Consider the following 12,279-nt stretch of genomic DNA (forward strand, 5'->3'; position numbering starts at 1 on the left):
CAAAAGTGGGGAACCTGTGGCTCTTCAGATGTTGCTGGACTCTCAACTTCCATCACCCGCCATGATCAACGGCCAGGGCTGCTGCTGCAGCTGCTGAATTTATATTCCACTTATATGCAAAAATGGATTCTAAGCATTTTACAGCTATAATATCCATCATAAAAACAATACAGTGTTACCTCGGGTAAGTACTTAATTCGTTCCAGAGGTCCGTACTTAACCTGAAACTGTTCTTAACCTGAAGCACCACTTTAGCTAATGGGGTCTCCTGCTGCTGCTGCGCCACCGGAACACGATTTCTGTTCTCATCCTGAAGCAAAGTTCTTAACCTGAAGCACTATTTCTGGGTTAGCGGAGTCTGTAACCTGAAGCGTATGTAACCTAAGCGTATGTAACCCGAGGTACCACTGTACTCACAACTGCAATATATTGTCAACCAGGAACATCTAGCTAAGGAGGCCACTGGAATTTGAAATGTTGCATGAAGTGTAATCATGCAAACACATATTTAAAAATAGCTCTCCCCTGCTGTTAAGCACAGGAGTACAAAAAAATGCCAAATTGATGACAGGTCCTCACCATTAAAAAACAGACCTTTCTATTACAAAAGTAGGTTGCCTTTTATGGACATGAATGGGCCAATGATACAATGGACAGACAAAAGCACCTTGTTCACATCCTCAGGTCTCTATCACTAAAACTTGCCCCGCAGAACTGGACATCTCACCAGAGACTCTATTAGCATCAATATCACTATGGAGACAAACGATATTGTCTTCAGTCAACTTATTGTAGCAGGCCTTTGATGGTCCCGATGGCTCATTAAGTGGGGCTTTTCCACCACTTGAAAGTTACCTGGGGACACAGTGATGGGAGCTGGAGAAGTCTAGCAACACCTGGAGAACCACAGGCTTCCTTTTTCTGCAAGCAGCAATTCCATTTTCTCTATATTTGATTGTGCTTGCGCATGTTAATGTTGCATAAGGAAAAATAAAGCGTTCTAGAAATACGATAAAGAGCAGGAACTGCACGGGATTGTGAGGGGGGCAGAGCTAGGTGTAAGCTTACTCTGAAGGGATAAATCTAAAAGTCTGTAAAACTTAAGTGTGCATAGATATATATTTAAGTCACATGAATTTCGTATAAATATGTAGCACAAATATGTTGACAAAATATAAGCTAATTGGAATCTATACATATAATATTCAGGAAACCATGAACAATGACAATTCATTTTTATTGGGGATATTAGACACAGATATAGCAAGAGATAATAAGAAAATATTCCTTTATGCTACAGGGGCTGCGAGAACACTAATTGCCAAAAAATAGAAAAAAGAAACAATACCAACAAAAAAAGAGTGGCAAGATAAATTATTTAATTATATTGAATTCGCTAGGTTGGCAGAAGCCATTAGGGGTCAGCCCAAGCAAAAATTTCAAAAAGAATTGGGAAACTATAGAGAATACCTTAAAAAGCAGTGCCCTCAAATTAACACTTGGACTTGTTTCGATTAACTTCTGCAAAATAAATTATGGTATAAAAGTTAAAAAACAGAAAGAAAATGGGGTAATAATGAACTAAGAAGGAGGCAATTTACCAAAAATAAAAAGAGAACTGTGTTGAGGATGAAGGAAGACAACTGGAAGAAAAGAACTGATATATATATATAGAGAGAGAGAGTGTTGACTATTGGATCTGTGTAAGTTTCCGTATGTTATTACCGTATTTTGCGCCCCATAGGACGCACCGGCCCATAGGACGCACCTAGTTTTTTGGGGCTCTGCTCTGCGCTGAGCCCGGGACTGCAGGCAGCTCTGCGCAACCCTCGGAGCCAGTCTCCCGAGAGTTGCGCAGAGCTTCCTGAAGCCTGGAGAGCGAGAGGGGTCGGTGCGCACCGACCCCTCTCAGTCTCCAGAATTCAGCGAAAGCCTGCATTTGCCCTATAGGACGCACACACATTTCCCCTTCATTTTTGAAGGGGAAAATGTGCGTCCTATAGGGCGAAAAATACGGTATATTTTATTTGTATTTGTGTTTTGTTTTTTGATTGTGTATTATTACTTTTATGTTTAGTTTTATGAGTGTGTGTGTATGTGTTGTAAAACAAACTTAATAAAAATTGAATGAAAAAAGGAACAATGACAATTCAGTGTCGAATATGCAAAAAAAAAAGCTAGTCATGGGCTAGTGATAAATAAGGAACTGTTAATATTTTGGACAGTAAAAGTAAACTAAAGAGCTATGTAGCCATTGAAATTGCAAGACTTTAATCTAAGTAGATAATTCTGGCAGCTCAGGAGAAAAAACACATTTCAAATCACTTGAAGAAACCTAGTTATACTAGGGTTGTCTTCCATAGGAATGGCTTCTCATCTATTTTTCTCCAAAAACAGAGATGGATAACTAACTGTTTGTTGTAGAACACTGTGGCCCATCAGAAGACTAAAGCAAATGAAGTATTTCTGCATTGGATAAATTTGTCTCATCTTGTCTGTTTTCCAGTACTGGAAATTCTCTCCTGTCAATCTGAATGGAGAGCAAATCTCTGTATCCACCCAGTAAATCATTCAGACTATTAAAATGTGCATGAAAGCCATATATATTTAGGTGTATAAGCGACCATGTTCATGCTAGAAGGCACTAAATATGGCATCCAAATTATCCTGTAATCTTGAAAACTATAGTAAAGGTAAAGGTACCCCTGCCCATACGGGCCAGTCGTGACCGACTCTGGGGTTGCGTGCTCATCTCGCTTAAGAGGCCGGGAGCCAGCGCTGTCCAAAGACACTTCCGGGTCACGAGGCCAGTGTGACGAAGCTGCTCTGGCAAGCCAGCACCAGCGCAGCGCACGGAAACGCCATTAACCTTCCCGCTATAAAGCGGTCCCTATTTATCTACTTGCACTTAGGGGTGCTTTCGAACTGCTAGGTGGGCAGGAGCTGGGACCGGACGACGGGAGCTCACCCTGCCGCGGGGATTCGAACCGCCGACCATGTGATCGGCAAGCCCTAGGCACTGAGTTTTTACCCACAGCACCACCCGCTGCACTATATGCAGCCCCTTTAGATACTTCTAGGTGGGGCACCAGGAAAGCATGCTGGGATTTCCAACTACAACAGCTACACTCAATAACAAAATCCCTTAAGTAAAAAAACCAATAATTCAGTTGGCCACATTTCCCACCTGCCCCAAACATACTGTATTTTTTGCTCCATAGTGCGCACCGGCCCATAGGGCACACCTAGTTTTTTGGGGGGGGTGAATAAAGAAAAAAATCCCCCCCCCAAGGCACGGGGCTGGGGCGGGGGAAGCCTGAGCTTCCCCTGACCCCAGCCTCCAGAACAGGCTGCTATCCGCAACTCCCGCTGGGCTCCCCAGGCTTGCGGATATCTGCCCGAAGCTCGGGGCACACTGCTCAGCCTAGGGAGCCTGGCGGGAACTCCTGCGGGCTCCCAATGCTTGCGGATAGCTTCCTGAAGCCTGGAGAGCGAGAAGGGTCGGTGCAGAAGCCTGCACTCACCCCATAGGATGCACACACATTTCCCCTTCATTTTTGGAGGGGGAAAAGTGCATCCTATAGGGCAAAAAATGCGGTACACATTTTTCTACAGGCTTTAGAGCCCCACTGGCGATTTCTCATTCCCTTCACACCCATATTATTCATAAGAAACTAGCAGGGCAGGCTCCCTTCTGTACCTAAACAGTAGCTAGCAGCTCCTCAAATCCTGGGAGCACAGCCAAGGCATTGTGCTGAAATGCAGCCTTTGCCCCAAGGTTAGTACTCTCTGCCCATGGAGGAAAGATACGCATTTACTGCTTGAGCAATTCTCTAGCTGACCAAACAAAAAGTGACATCAATCTGTTCCATCTACAATGCCAGCTCTGACCTTTCCGCAGATTAACTCTACAAATGCAGTTCTAAAGTGAGGTCTAGAACTTCCAGGAATTGCACTTGAACCATGTTTCAACGCGAAAAGCAATTCGACTCAAATTATGTGTGTATATAATTCAGGTTCAGTGCTCCTGAAACACTTTAAATGATTCAAATGGCTTTATTCCTTCCCAGGTGGGTCTGTCAAGCATAAGCTCTCTTAACACTGCCATAAATAAGTAGGGCTATAGGAACTCTGCACTAAGGATTTCTTTTTTTAAAAAAACCTGCACCAAGGTAAGTTCAAGTCTGCAACAAACAAAGGCAGAATTCGCTTCGTATTTGCATTCCGTGGTGATGCAAATTAAGCAAGTTTTACATAATTTCTCTCCATTTTGCATAGTTGTTTGGAAACAAGGACTACTTCATTTAATGGGCATGTATACAGGATTGTAGCTTCAGTCAATTTCTGGTACGCAGAGAGTGCAACAAGGAGCTTTAAAGGCTTGTCCATTGACATATGACCCCTTATTCAGCAACCATTCAAGCTTCCAAGTTTCCGCCCAGAATTATTCACACATTTGCAACCAAAGGAGTTCTCTGGCAACCAAAGAAGCTAAACACCTTCTCTTTTAGATAAGAGCTAAAGTCACTATTACACAGGTCTTTTTTATCTATAGTTTACTAAGGTTTTCACAGCATTACAATAAAAGGGGTCCCTTATTTTCCCCACCCCATTTCCCCACGTCCTCTAAAAAAAGTTCATTTTCATTCCAGCACTTTCATTTCTAATATATAAATGATAGCGGACTTTTTTTGGCAGTTGCACAACCACCGGGCACCAGATTTCACCCTGAGTCAGACTGATTTGATTCTACACCTGCAACTAAGGCAAACATAAAGGCAGATCAGCTTGCATACTATAAACAGGTTTACACACCACACTAAGAGAAAACATGGGTTGGCATGAATGAGCAAATGGAGCTTCTCCCAGGGCTGAGCCACGCTTTGGCTTAGCATCACAACCAACCAAGTTTTGTGGATTGTCTTGCTCCAGAAAAACCAGAATCCATAACCAAGGTTTGTTCTTGGTTTGCTGTTTGTCGTTTGCCTGGAGCGAGACAAACCATGAGCCTAGGTTCAGATGTAATGCAAGGCAAACCATGGCTCAGCCCTGGATAGCAGCCCTGTGAGCTGGACAACCAGGGAAGAGGCCCAGTGGCCACAATCTTCACTCCAGCAGTCCTGGAGTGTTTGCTTGCTCACATTAAGCTGTGATCTGGCTTACTAAGGCATTACATGTGAACTGGCTCTTGTCCCCAAGCTGCTGCTACAGAGATTAGAAAAAGAAGCAGCCAGGTGCTTTGGGAAAGCAAAGACAGCATCTTCCACCGTGCCTCACTGAGAAGAAGAAGGAGGAGGAGGAGGAGGAGTTCGGATTTGATATCCCGCCTTTCACTCCCTTTAAGGAGTCTCAAAGCGGCTAACATTCTCCTTTCCCTTCCTCCCCCACAACAAACTCTGTGAGGTGAGTGGGGCTGAGAGACTTCAAAGAAGTGTGACTGGCCCAAGGTCACCCAGCAGCTGCATGTGGAGGAGTGGAGACACGAACCCGGTTCCCCAGATTACGAGACTACCGCTCTTAACCACTACACCACACTGGCTCTCAAGTACTGCCGTATATGCACATCCTAGACCAGGCACCCCCAAACTTGGCCCTCCAGATGTTTCGGGACTACAATTCCCATCATCCCTGACTACTGATCCTGTTAGCTAGGGATGGTGGGAGTTGTAGTCCCAAAACAGCTGGAGGGCCAAGTTTGAGAATGCCTGTCCTAGACCCAAGGCAGATCCCATGTCACTCCACATGGTCCCACATTGCCCCTGTCCAATCTCACGACAGCAATGTGAACCAGGGACGACTAAAGCACCACAAATGGCTCAACTCCAGTCTTCAAGCAGCACTTAAAGGTAAAGGTAAAGGGACCCCTGACCATTAGGTCCAGTCGTGACCGACTCTGGGGTTGCAGCGCTCATCTCGCTTTACTGGCCGAGGGAGCTGGCGTACAGCTTCCGGGTCATGTGGCCACCATGACTAAGCCGCTTCTGGCAAACCAGAGCAGCACACGGAAACGCCGTTTACCTTCCCGCCAGAGCGGTACCTCTTTATCTACTTGCACTTTGAGGTGCTTTCAAACTGCTAGGTTGGCAGGAGCAGGAACCGAACAACGGGAGCTCACCCCGTTGCAGGGATTCGAACCGCCGACCTTCTGATCGGCAAGTGCTAGGCTCTGTGGTTTAACCCACAGCGCCACCTGCGTCCCCATCAAGCAGCACTTACATCCAGCCAAATGAAAGTCTTGGCTGTGGCACTGGAGTGCAACTTGAGAAAGTAGCAGCTAAACGAATCAGGATATATTCCCCCACAACAGCATTGCATTATAGGCATTTCATTTTTTAAAAAAAAGATTGCAGAAAAATCCAATAGTGGGTGAATTCTCTCCCCCCCCCCCCCGCCCATTGATTGCGTTGTATTATCCTCTCCAGGACAAGGGGGGGAGGGGGACTGCCCCCCAAGCAATGACTCATTTTGATTTATGCTTCCCTTCCAGATGCCCCACTAGCCTGGAGTACTGGCACAATGCATCAGAGCAAGCCAGAAGTTCCTAGATGTAAACAGTGACTCTCACTGAGTACCTGCCCAATTACTATCATGCCTCACTTTTTGGTACATTCATAAATTATGCTACTTTGTCAGAAAGCTACCAGGGTCTTTGCCGTAACCTCTCCAGCTCACCCCCATAGTGAAGAAGCCACTACTGTCAAAACATTTGGGCCATTAGCAAATACCTAAATTGCTCAGCCTCTTCCTTGAATTTGCATTACAGGAGTCTTTAAGGCTGTCGCAAAGCCCTTAATGAGAAAGCTTTCGAGGGGCAATCTAATACAAAACACCTTTTTCTGAGACAGCCTAAACCGATCTGTGCTTGATACGGCTCATTTCTAAAAGTCACTTTTTTTGTTAAAAACTTCCCCTTCATCCCTTTTCCTCCCGATCCACCAACTTCTCTTCTCCAGTTACCTGGAAGGTGCCTACCTTTGTTTTCACGGAAGGTTTCTCAGCCTTCTTGCTACATTTCTTGACCTTAAGTGAATTAGTTTACATTAGTGACTTATCAGAGTTGCTTTTGCACACCTTTTCAAACAAGCAAATGCACGGCCTGAATACACAGCCTTGGGGAAACTGCCATGGCCCATTAGGATTTTCTTTATATCTGGGTGAACAAAAAGTCAAAAACCACTACACAGCAGCAGAAAGCAATTCGTTCAGCAGCCCAATTCACGGGTGAAATCACCACACACACACAAAAACCATACCTGCAGTGGTCTGTAGAGCGCATACTCATCTCTGAAAATCTGATCGTGGTGGCTGACACAATCCAGCCAGCGCCCGTCTACCAGAGCCTGACCTATTGCAATAGCTTGAGCTCTGGAAAAAAAGATAGGTTTCGAATCGCAAGTGAGTTACCAAAAACATTTATAAGCCCAAAGTGAAAACTTCACAAATATGGAGTTGCAGTCTTTATTGTTTGTAAAAGACACTATTTAGCGGGAAGAAATTCCAATGAAAATCCTCGTTGTTACTATTTTACATGGTTGTTTATTTGTATATATTTAAAAATTTTATACGTGGATGTTTTATGAGGCAATTCATTTTATTAGGCATTTATTGCAATGCCTAATACTTTTCTTTTTTTGAATTCATTTTTATTGATTTTACAAATACAAAATACAGAATCACAGAATTGTGGAGGTGGAAGGGACCCTGAGGGTCACCTGGCCCCCTCCCTATCAGGACAAGATTCTTATTTTAAAAGCTGATTGTTTTTTCAACTACAGCATACTTAGGTCATAGTGAAATGGAAGGAAAGAAGGAAGGAAGGAAAGTTGAGGACCGCACAAATTTTAATTGAATGCAAATGGCAAGGAATTATAATAATTAAGAATAAATGTTCAAAACATACTGGGACTCAGCAGAAAAAGCAAAATAATAATTTGAGGAATGGCGCTTATATTACATTCACAGAAGGAGAACCACCGATTTAGAACAAGCCCAAAAACAACTACCTTACGATAACAGAGTAGCATTTTCTACCCAGCAAAATTACCTTGGATTAGAAATGGGATGGGGGGGGGGTGGGTTGAGGGTTTATGCTTTTTAATACCGATTGCATTTCATAATTTGGTTGCAATCTAAAAAAATAAATACAGAGAACACATTCCCTTCATGGATATAACTAGTTCATAAAAGCCCAGTAATCCCCTGAGCCATGAAGTAATGAGACAGTCATGAACTCAGGGTTGCCGGGTACCTGGTGGTGACGTGGCCGTTTCTCATGAGCCAGTTGACCAGCTCCTTCCCCACGATGCAGTTGGGATGCGTTCGCAGCCAATAGCGATGATCCTGGAACTCCATGCCACTGTTGTGATGGCATATTTTCTTCCACAGGTCCTTTAGCTGGACTGAGTCCTGCGAGGCAAGAGTGATGACACTTTTAGATAGCATCTGTTTGGTGGGCTTAAGTGTTCCCGCCGCCTTGGGAAGTGCTGTTTACATCTGTTGCAAGTGATCTGCACCATCCCCACCAAAGGCAGTGTTCTGTTATACACATTCATAAAAAGGCAGGGCTATGTACTGTATTTTTCGCTTTATAGGACGCACTTTTTCCCCTCCAAAAATTAAGAGGAAATGTGTGTGCGTCCTATGGAGTGAATGCAGGCTCCTTGGCTTCAGCGATAGCAACGCGAAACCTCCGCAGCGCAAAGGGAGCGCTCCCTCCGCACTCCGGAGGCTACGTGTTGCTTTCGCTGAAGCCTGGAGAGCGAGAGGGGTTGGTGCACACCGACCCCTCTCGCTCTCCAGGCTTCAGGGATAGCCGCCTGAAGCCTTTGGAGCGCAGCAGGAACTCACGCTGCGCTCCGGAGGCTTCGGGTTCCTTTTGCTGAAGCCGGGAGAGCAAGACTCTCCTGGCTTCAGCAGAGAGGGAGAGCTGCGCAGCGCCCCTTCAGCTAAGCGGGAGGAGAAATGGAAGGGGCTCTGTTTCTCCTGCCGCTTCGCTGAAAGGGCGCTGAGCAGAGAGGGGGAGAATTTTTTGTCTTGTCCCCCTCTAAAACAAGGTGCATACTACAGAGCGAAAAATACGGTATGCACATCGTATCTGAGTACGTATCTGTATCAGGAGAAAACATGGCCAGTATCTTATTGTTATCTTTTCTTATTCTGACTGCAAGCGCTTGCGGAAGGGGGAGAAAGATTAAAATGTCAAACTTCCCTTCTTCACCAGCAGACATGTGTGTCCGTCTGTTGATTCTGTCTTCAGGTAGAGCAATAAATGAAGCTCTGCTGAACATTTTGTGCTCTTCACACTTAGAACAGCTAACTAGAGATTGCTTGGCTCTCCCTTACATCAGGCAGGCCTTTGAAGCAGCAGTGAATACCACAACGTATTACAAATCATAATCAGGGATAATTCAGACATGCACACTCATTCAAAAATTATATACAAATTATTACTATTATTAAATTTCTATTCCACCCTTCCTTCCAAAGGAGTCCAGGGTGGCAACATCAAGCAAGCACCTGCCTGTCTGAGACGTCATCTCAAACAAAATGCTTTTCAACAGAAGTAGTTGAGATATTTAGCTGAAAGTCATATGGGAGAGGAGCTCTTACTTCAGCGCAATATGCCTGCTTGCATATAAGAAGAAGAAGAGTTTGGATTTGATATCCCGCCTTTCACTCCCTTTAAGGAGTCTCAAAGCGGCTAACATTCTCCTTTCCCTTCCTCCCCCACAACAAACACTCTGTGAGGTGAGTGGGGCTGAGAGACTTCAGAGAAGTGTGACTGGCCCAAGGTCACCCAGCAGCTGCATGTGGAGGAGCGGGGAATCGAACCCGGTTCACCAGATTTCGAGTCTACCACTCTTAACCACTACACCACACTGGCTCTCATATATAAATTAGTCCTATGATACTGAAGCAACAGTATCCCTGAAAAAGATAGTGTGGTGTAGTGGTTAGAGACCTGGGAGGTCAGGGTTCAAATCCCCGCTCAGCCACGAAGCTCATTGGGTGACCTTGAGCCAATCACAGCCTCTCAGCCTCACAGGGTAGTTGTGAGGATTAACTGAGCAGCATGAGAACCATGTACACTACCTTGAGCTCCTTGGGAGAAAAAGGTGGGATATAAATGCATTAAATTAAATATGTAAATCGTCTTACATGGCATAGAAAGTCAATAAATGGCACGGAAGCGCGCACACAGAGAGAGACAAACGAAATAAAGTGCTAGCATTTTCTCTTGCAAAGCTGGTTCAAACAACCACCGCAGTTGCATTCTCAGACCTAACGACACAAGGGTTTAGCGATTCCTTAAAGGTTTTTAAAATATATATATATAAAGTTGCTAATCTTTCCAGGCTGAAGCTGGAAACTCTGAAATCGCTTCCAAAACTAGGTAGTCGTATAAAAGTACCTTTTCGTATAAAAGTGCCTTTTCAAACATACATACGTATAGGATTATAATGAAGATAAAATGGGATAGCCCATGAGGGTGGGTTGCAAATAGCATTACAACAGTTCATAAACTGCAGCCAGGGAGCAGCACAAGGTGACTGCACCTAAGAAACAGAGAGCCCCAAAGCAGCAAGGCACTACAGATTTCTGCAAGAAGAATGAAAGATTTTTTTAAAAAACTGCTTGGCTTATACCAGGAGAATTTTGCGCTCGTCCTCGTTGGCCTCCTTGGCGTATGTGCGGTTAGCTTGTGGACTGACAGATGTCTCATAGGATGGGACCATGGGCGATCCAGAGCGATCCAGGGACAGGTTAGTAACGCTGGCTGATCTGGCAGGAGAAAGAAAACAATGCCTTTAAGCTCACTCCAGCTCTTTAAAATTAAAGTTTAACAGAGCAGGTCCAAGATTTTACAACATTAGGTAAGGTTAGGAACCTCCCAAGTAATGCCCATCTCTCTTTCTCTCTCTCAAAGTCAATGTAGCGTTTTGAAAATCAGCAACTGGAAATAAGCTTTTGGGATCTCAATGCAAAACTATTAAGCTGATTTGTCCCAAGTGAGATTTTTCCCCCTTCCTCAAATAGTAAGGAGGAGCCTGCTTGACATACTAACCCCCTGCCCTGTCCACTAACTCTAATATGGGGAAAATTAAGATCAGTCTACTTAATAATAATTCAGAGGACCAACTTCCATTTTAGGGCAACCTTTGACGGGAAGACTTTGGGAGCAAATTGGAGCCCCAGACTAGATGACCCTCAGGGTCCCTCCCAACCCCCTGATTCTGTGTGAAGGCACCTCTTATAAATGCCTCTGGCAAGACTGCTTCCTTGCCGTAAGTACAGTGGTGCCCCGCATGACGAATGCCTCGCAAGACGGAAAACCCACTAGACGAAAGGGTTTTCCGTTTTGGAGGTGCTTCACAAAACGAATTTGCTATGGGCTTGCTTCGCAAGACAAAAATGTCTTGCGATTCTTGCGGGGTTTTTTCCCTCCCCCCCCCCTTTCCCCAAGCCGCTAAGCCGCTTAACAGCTGATCGCTAAGCCGTTTAACAGCTGATCGCTAAGCCGCTTAACAGCTGATCGCTAAGCCGCTTATCAGCTGATCCACTAAGCCCGCTAAGCCGCTAATAGCCTTTTAGCAGCTAATCCCTTAAGCCTTTAATAGCCGCTAATAGCCGCTAATCCCTTAAACCTTTAATAGCCGCTAATAGCCGCTAAACAGCTAATAGCGCTAATCCGCTAAGCCGCTAATGGGCTTGCTTCACAAGACGAAAAAAACCGCAAGACGAAGAGACTCGCGGAACGGATTCTTTTCGTCTTGCGAGGCACCACTGTATGGCAATGGAAAGTAAAACACCAAGCCTTGATTATTTCAAGAGTAAAGGAGTTGGAGAGACACTGATCTTCCAGCTGACCTAAGTATCTAAGGTGCTGTATTTTTCGCTCCATAAGACGCACCAGACCATAAGACGCACCTAGTTTTTAAAGGAGGAAAACAAGAAAAAAAATATTCTGAACGAAACAGTGGATGTCTCATTTTTTGTGGTTCATGCTGTGGCCACAGACATGTGATCTGATGGTGAATTTGGGGTGACCCAATGCAAAAATTCTGAGGATCCATGTGGATCCGTGCTTTGTAACCACGTTTTTGTGCCACTGCGGCCCCACGCAACAGCGGGTGAGTGATTTTTTTGCTGCAGGCTGTAGCCATGGGCATGCTATGTGATCTAATGATGAATTTGGGGTGACCCGATGTAAAAATCCTGAGGATCCATGGGCTTTTACCTCCCCCCTCCCAGGCAGCCTCCGCTAGCATCCCTTATCTC

At 44.9% G+C, this 12,279-nt stretch overlaps 1 protein-coding gene across 9 annotated transcripts in view; it reads right to left on the reverse strand.

The window, feature by feature from the left end:
- Positions 1 to 12,279, reverse strand: part of PIKFYVE (phosphoinositide kinase, FYVE-type zinc finger containing) — a 107,190-nt gene that overhangs the window by 60,235 nt on the left and 34,676 nt on the right. For 5 of the 9 annotated variants that reach the window (XR_014502345.1, XM_083400443.1, XM_083400444.1 and 2 more), the window contains 3 exons: positions 10,647 to 10,782; positions 8,249 to 8,406; positions 7,254 to 7,365 (listed from right to left, as the gene is read on the reverse strand). Coding sequence is in view for 8 of the 9 variants with exons in the window: in XM_083400443.1 (XP_083256569.1) it covers positions 7,254 to 7,365; positions 8,249 to 8,406; positions 10,647 to 10,782 (406 nt within the window). In the remaining variant the exon portion in view is untranslated. Of the gene's footprint in view, positions 1 to 6,972; positions 7,021 to 7,253; positions 7,366 to 8,248; positions 8,407 to 10,646; positions 10,783 to 12,279 lie in introns of all 9 variants that reach the window. The other 4 variants (XM_083400446.1, XM_083400440.1, XM_083400441.1 and 1 more) reach the window with 1 other exon arrangement.

The sequence above is a fragment of the Podarcis tiliguerta genome (assembly GCF_965153285.1).
Source record: "Podarcis tiliguerta genome assembly, chromosome: 1".
Taxonomy (NCBI): Eukaryota; Metazoa; Chordata; class Lepidosauria; order Squamata; family Lacertidae; genus Podarcis; species Podarcis tiliguerta.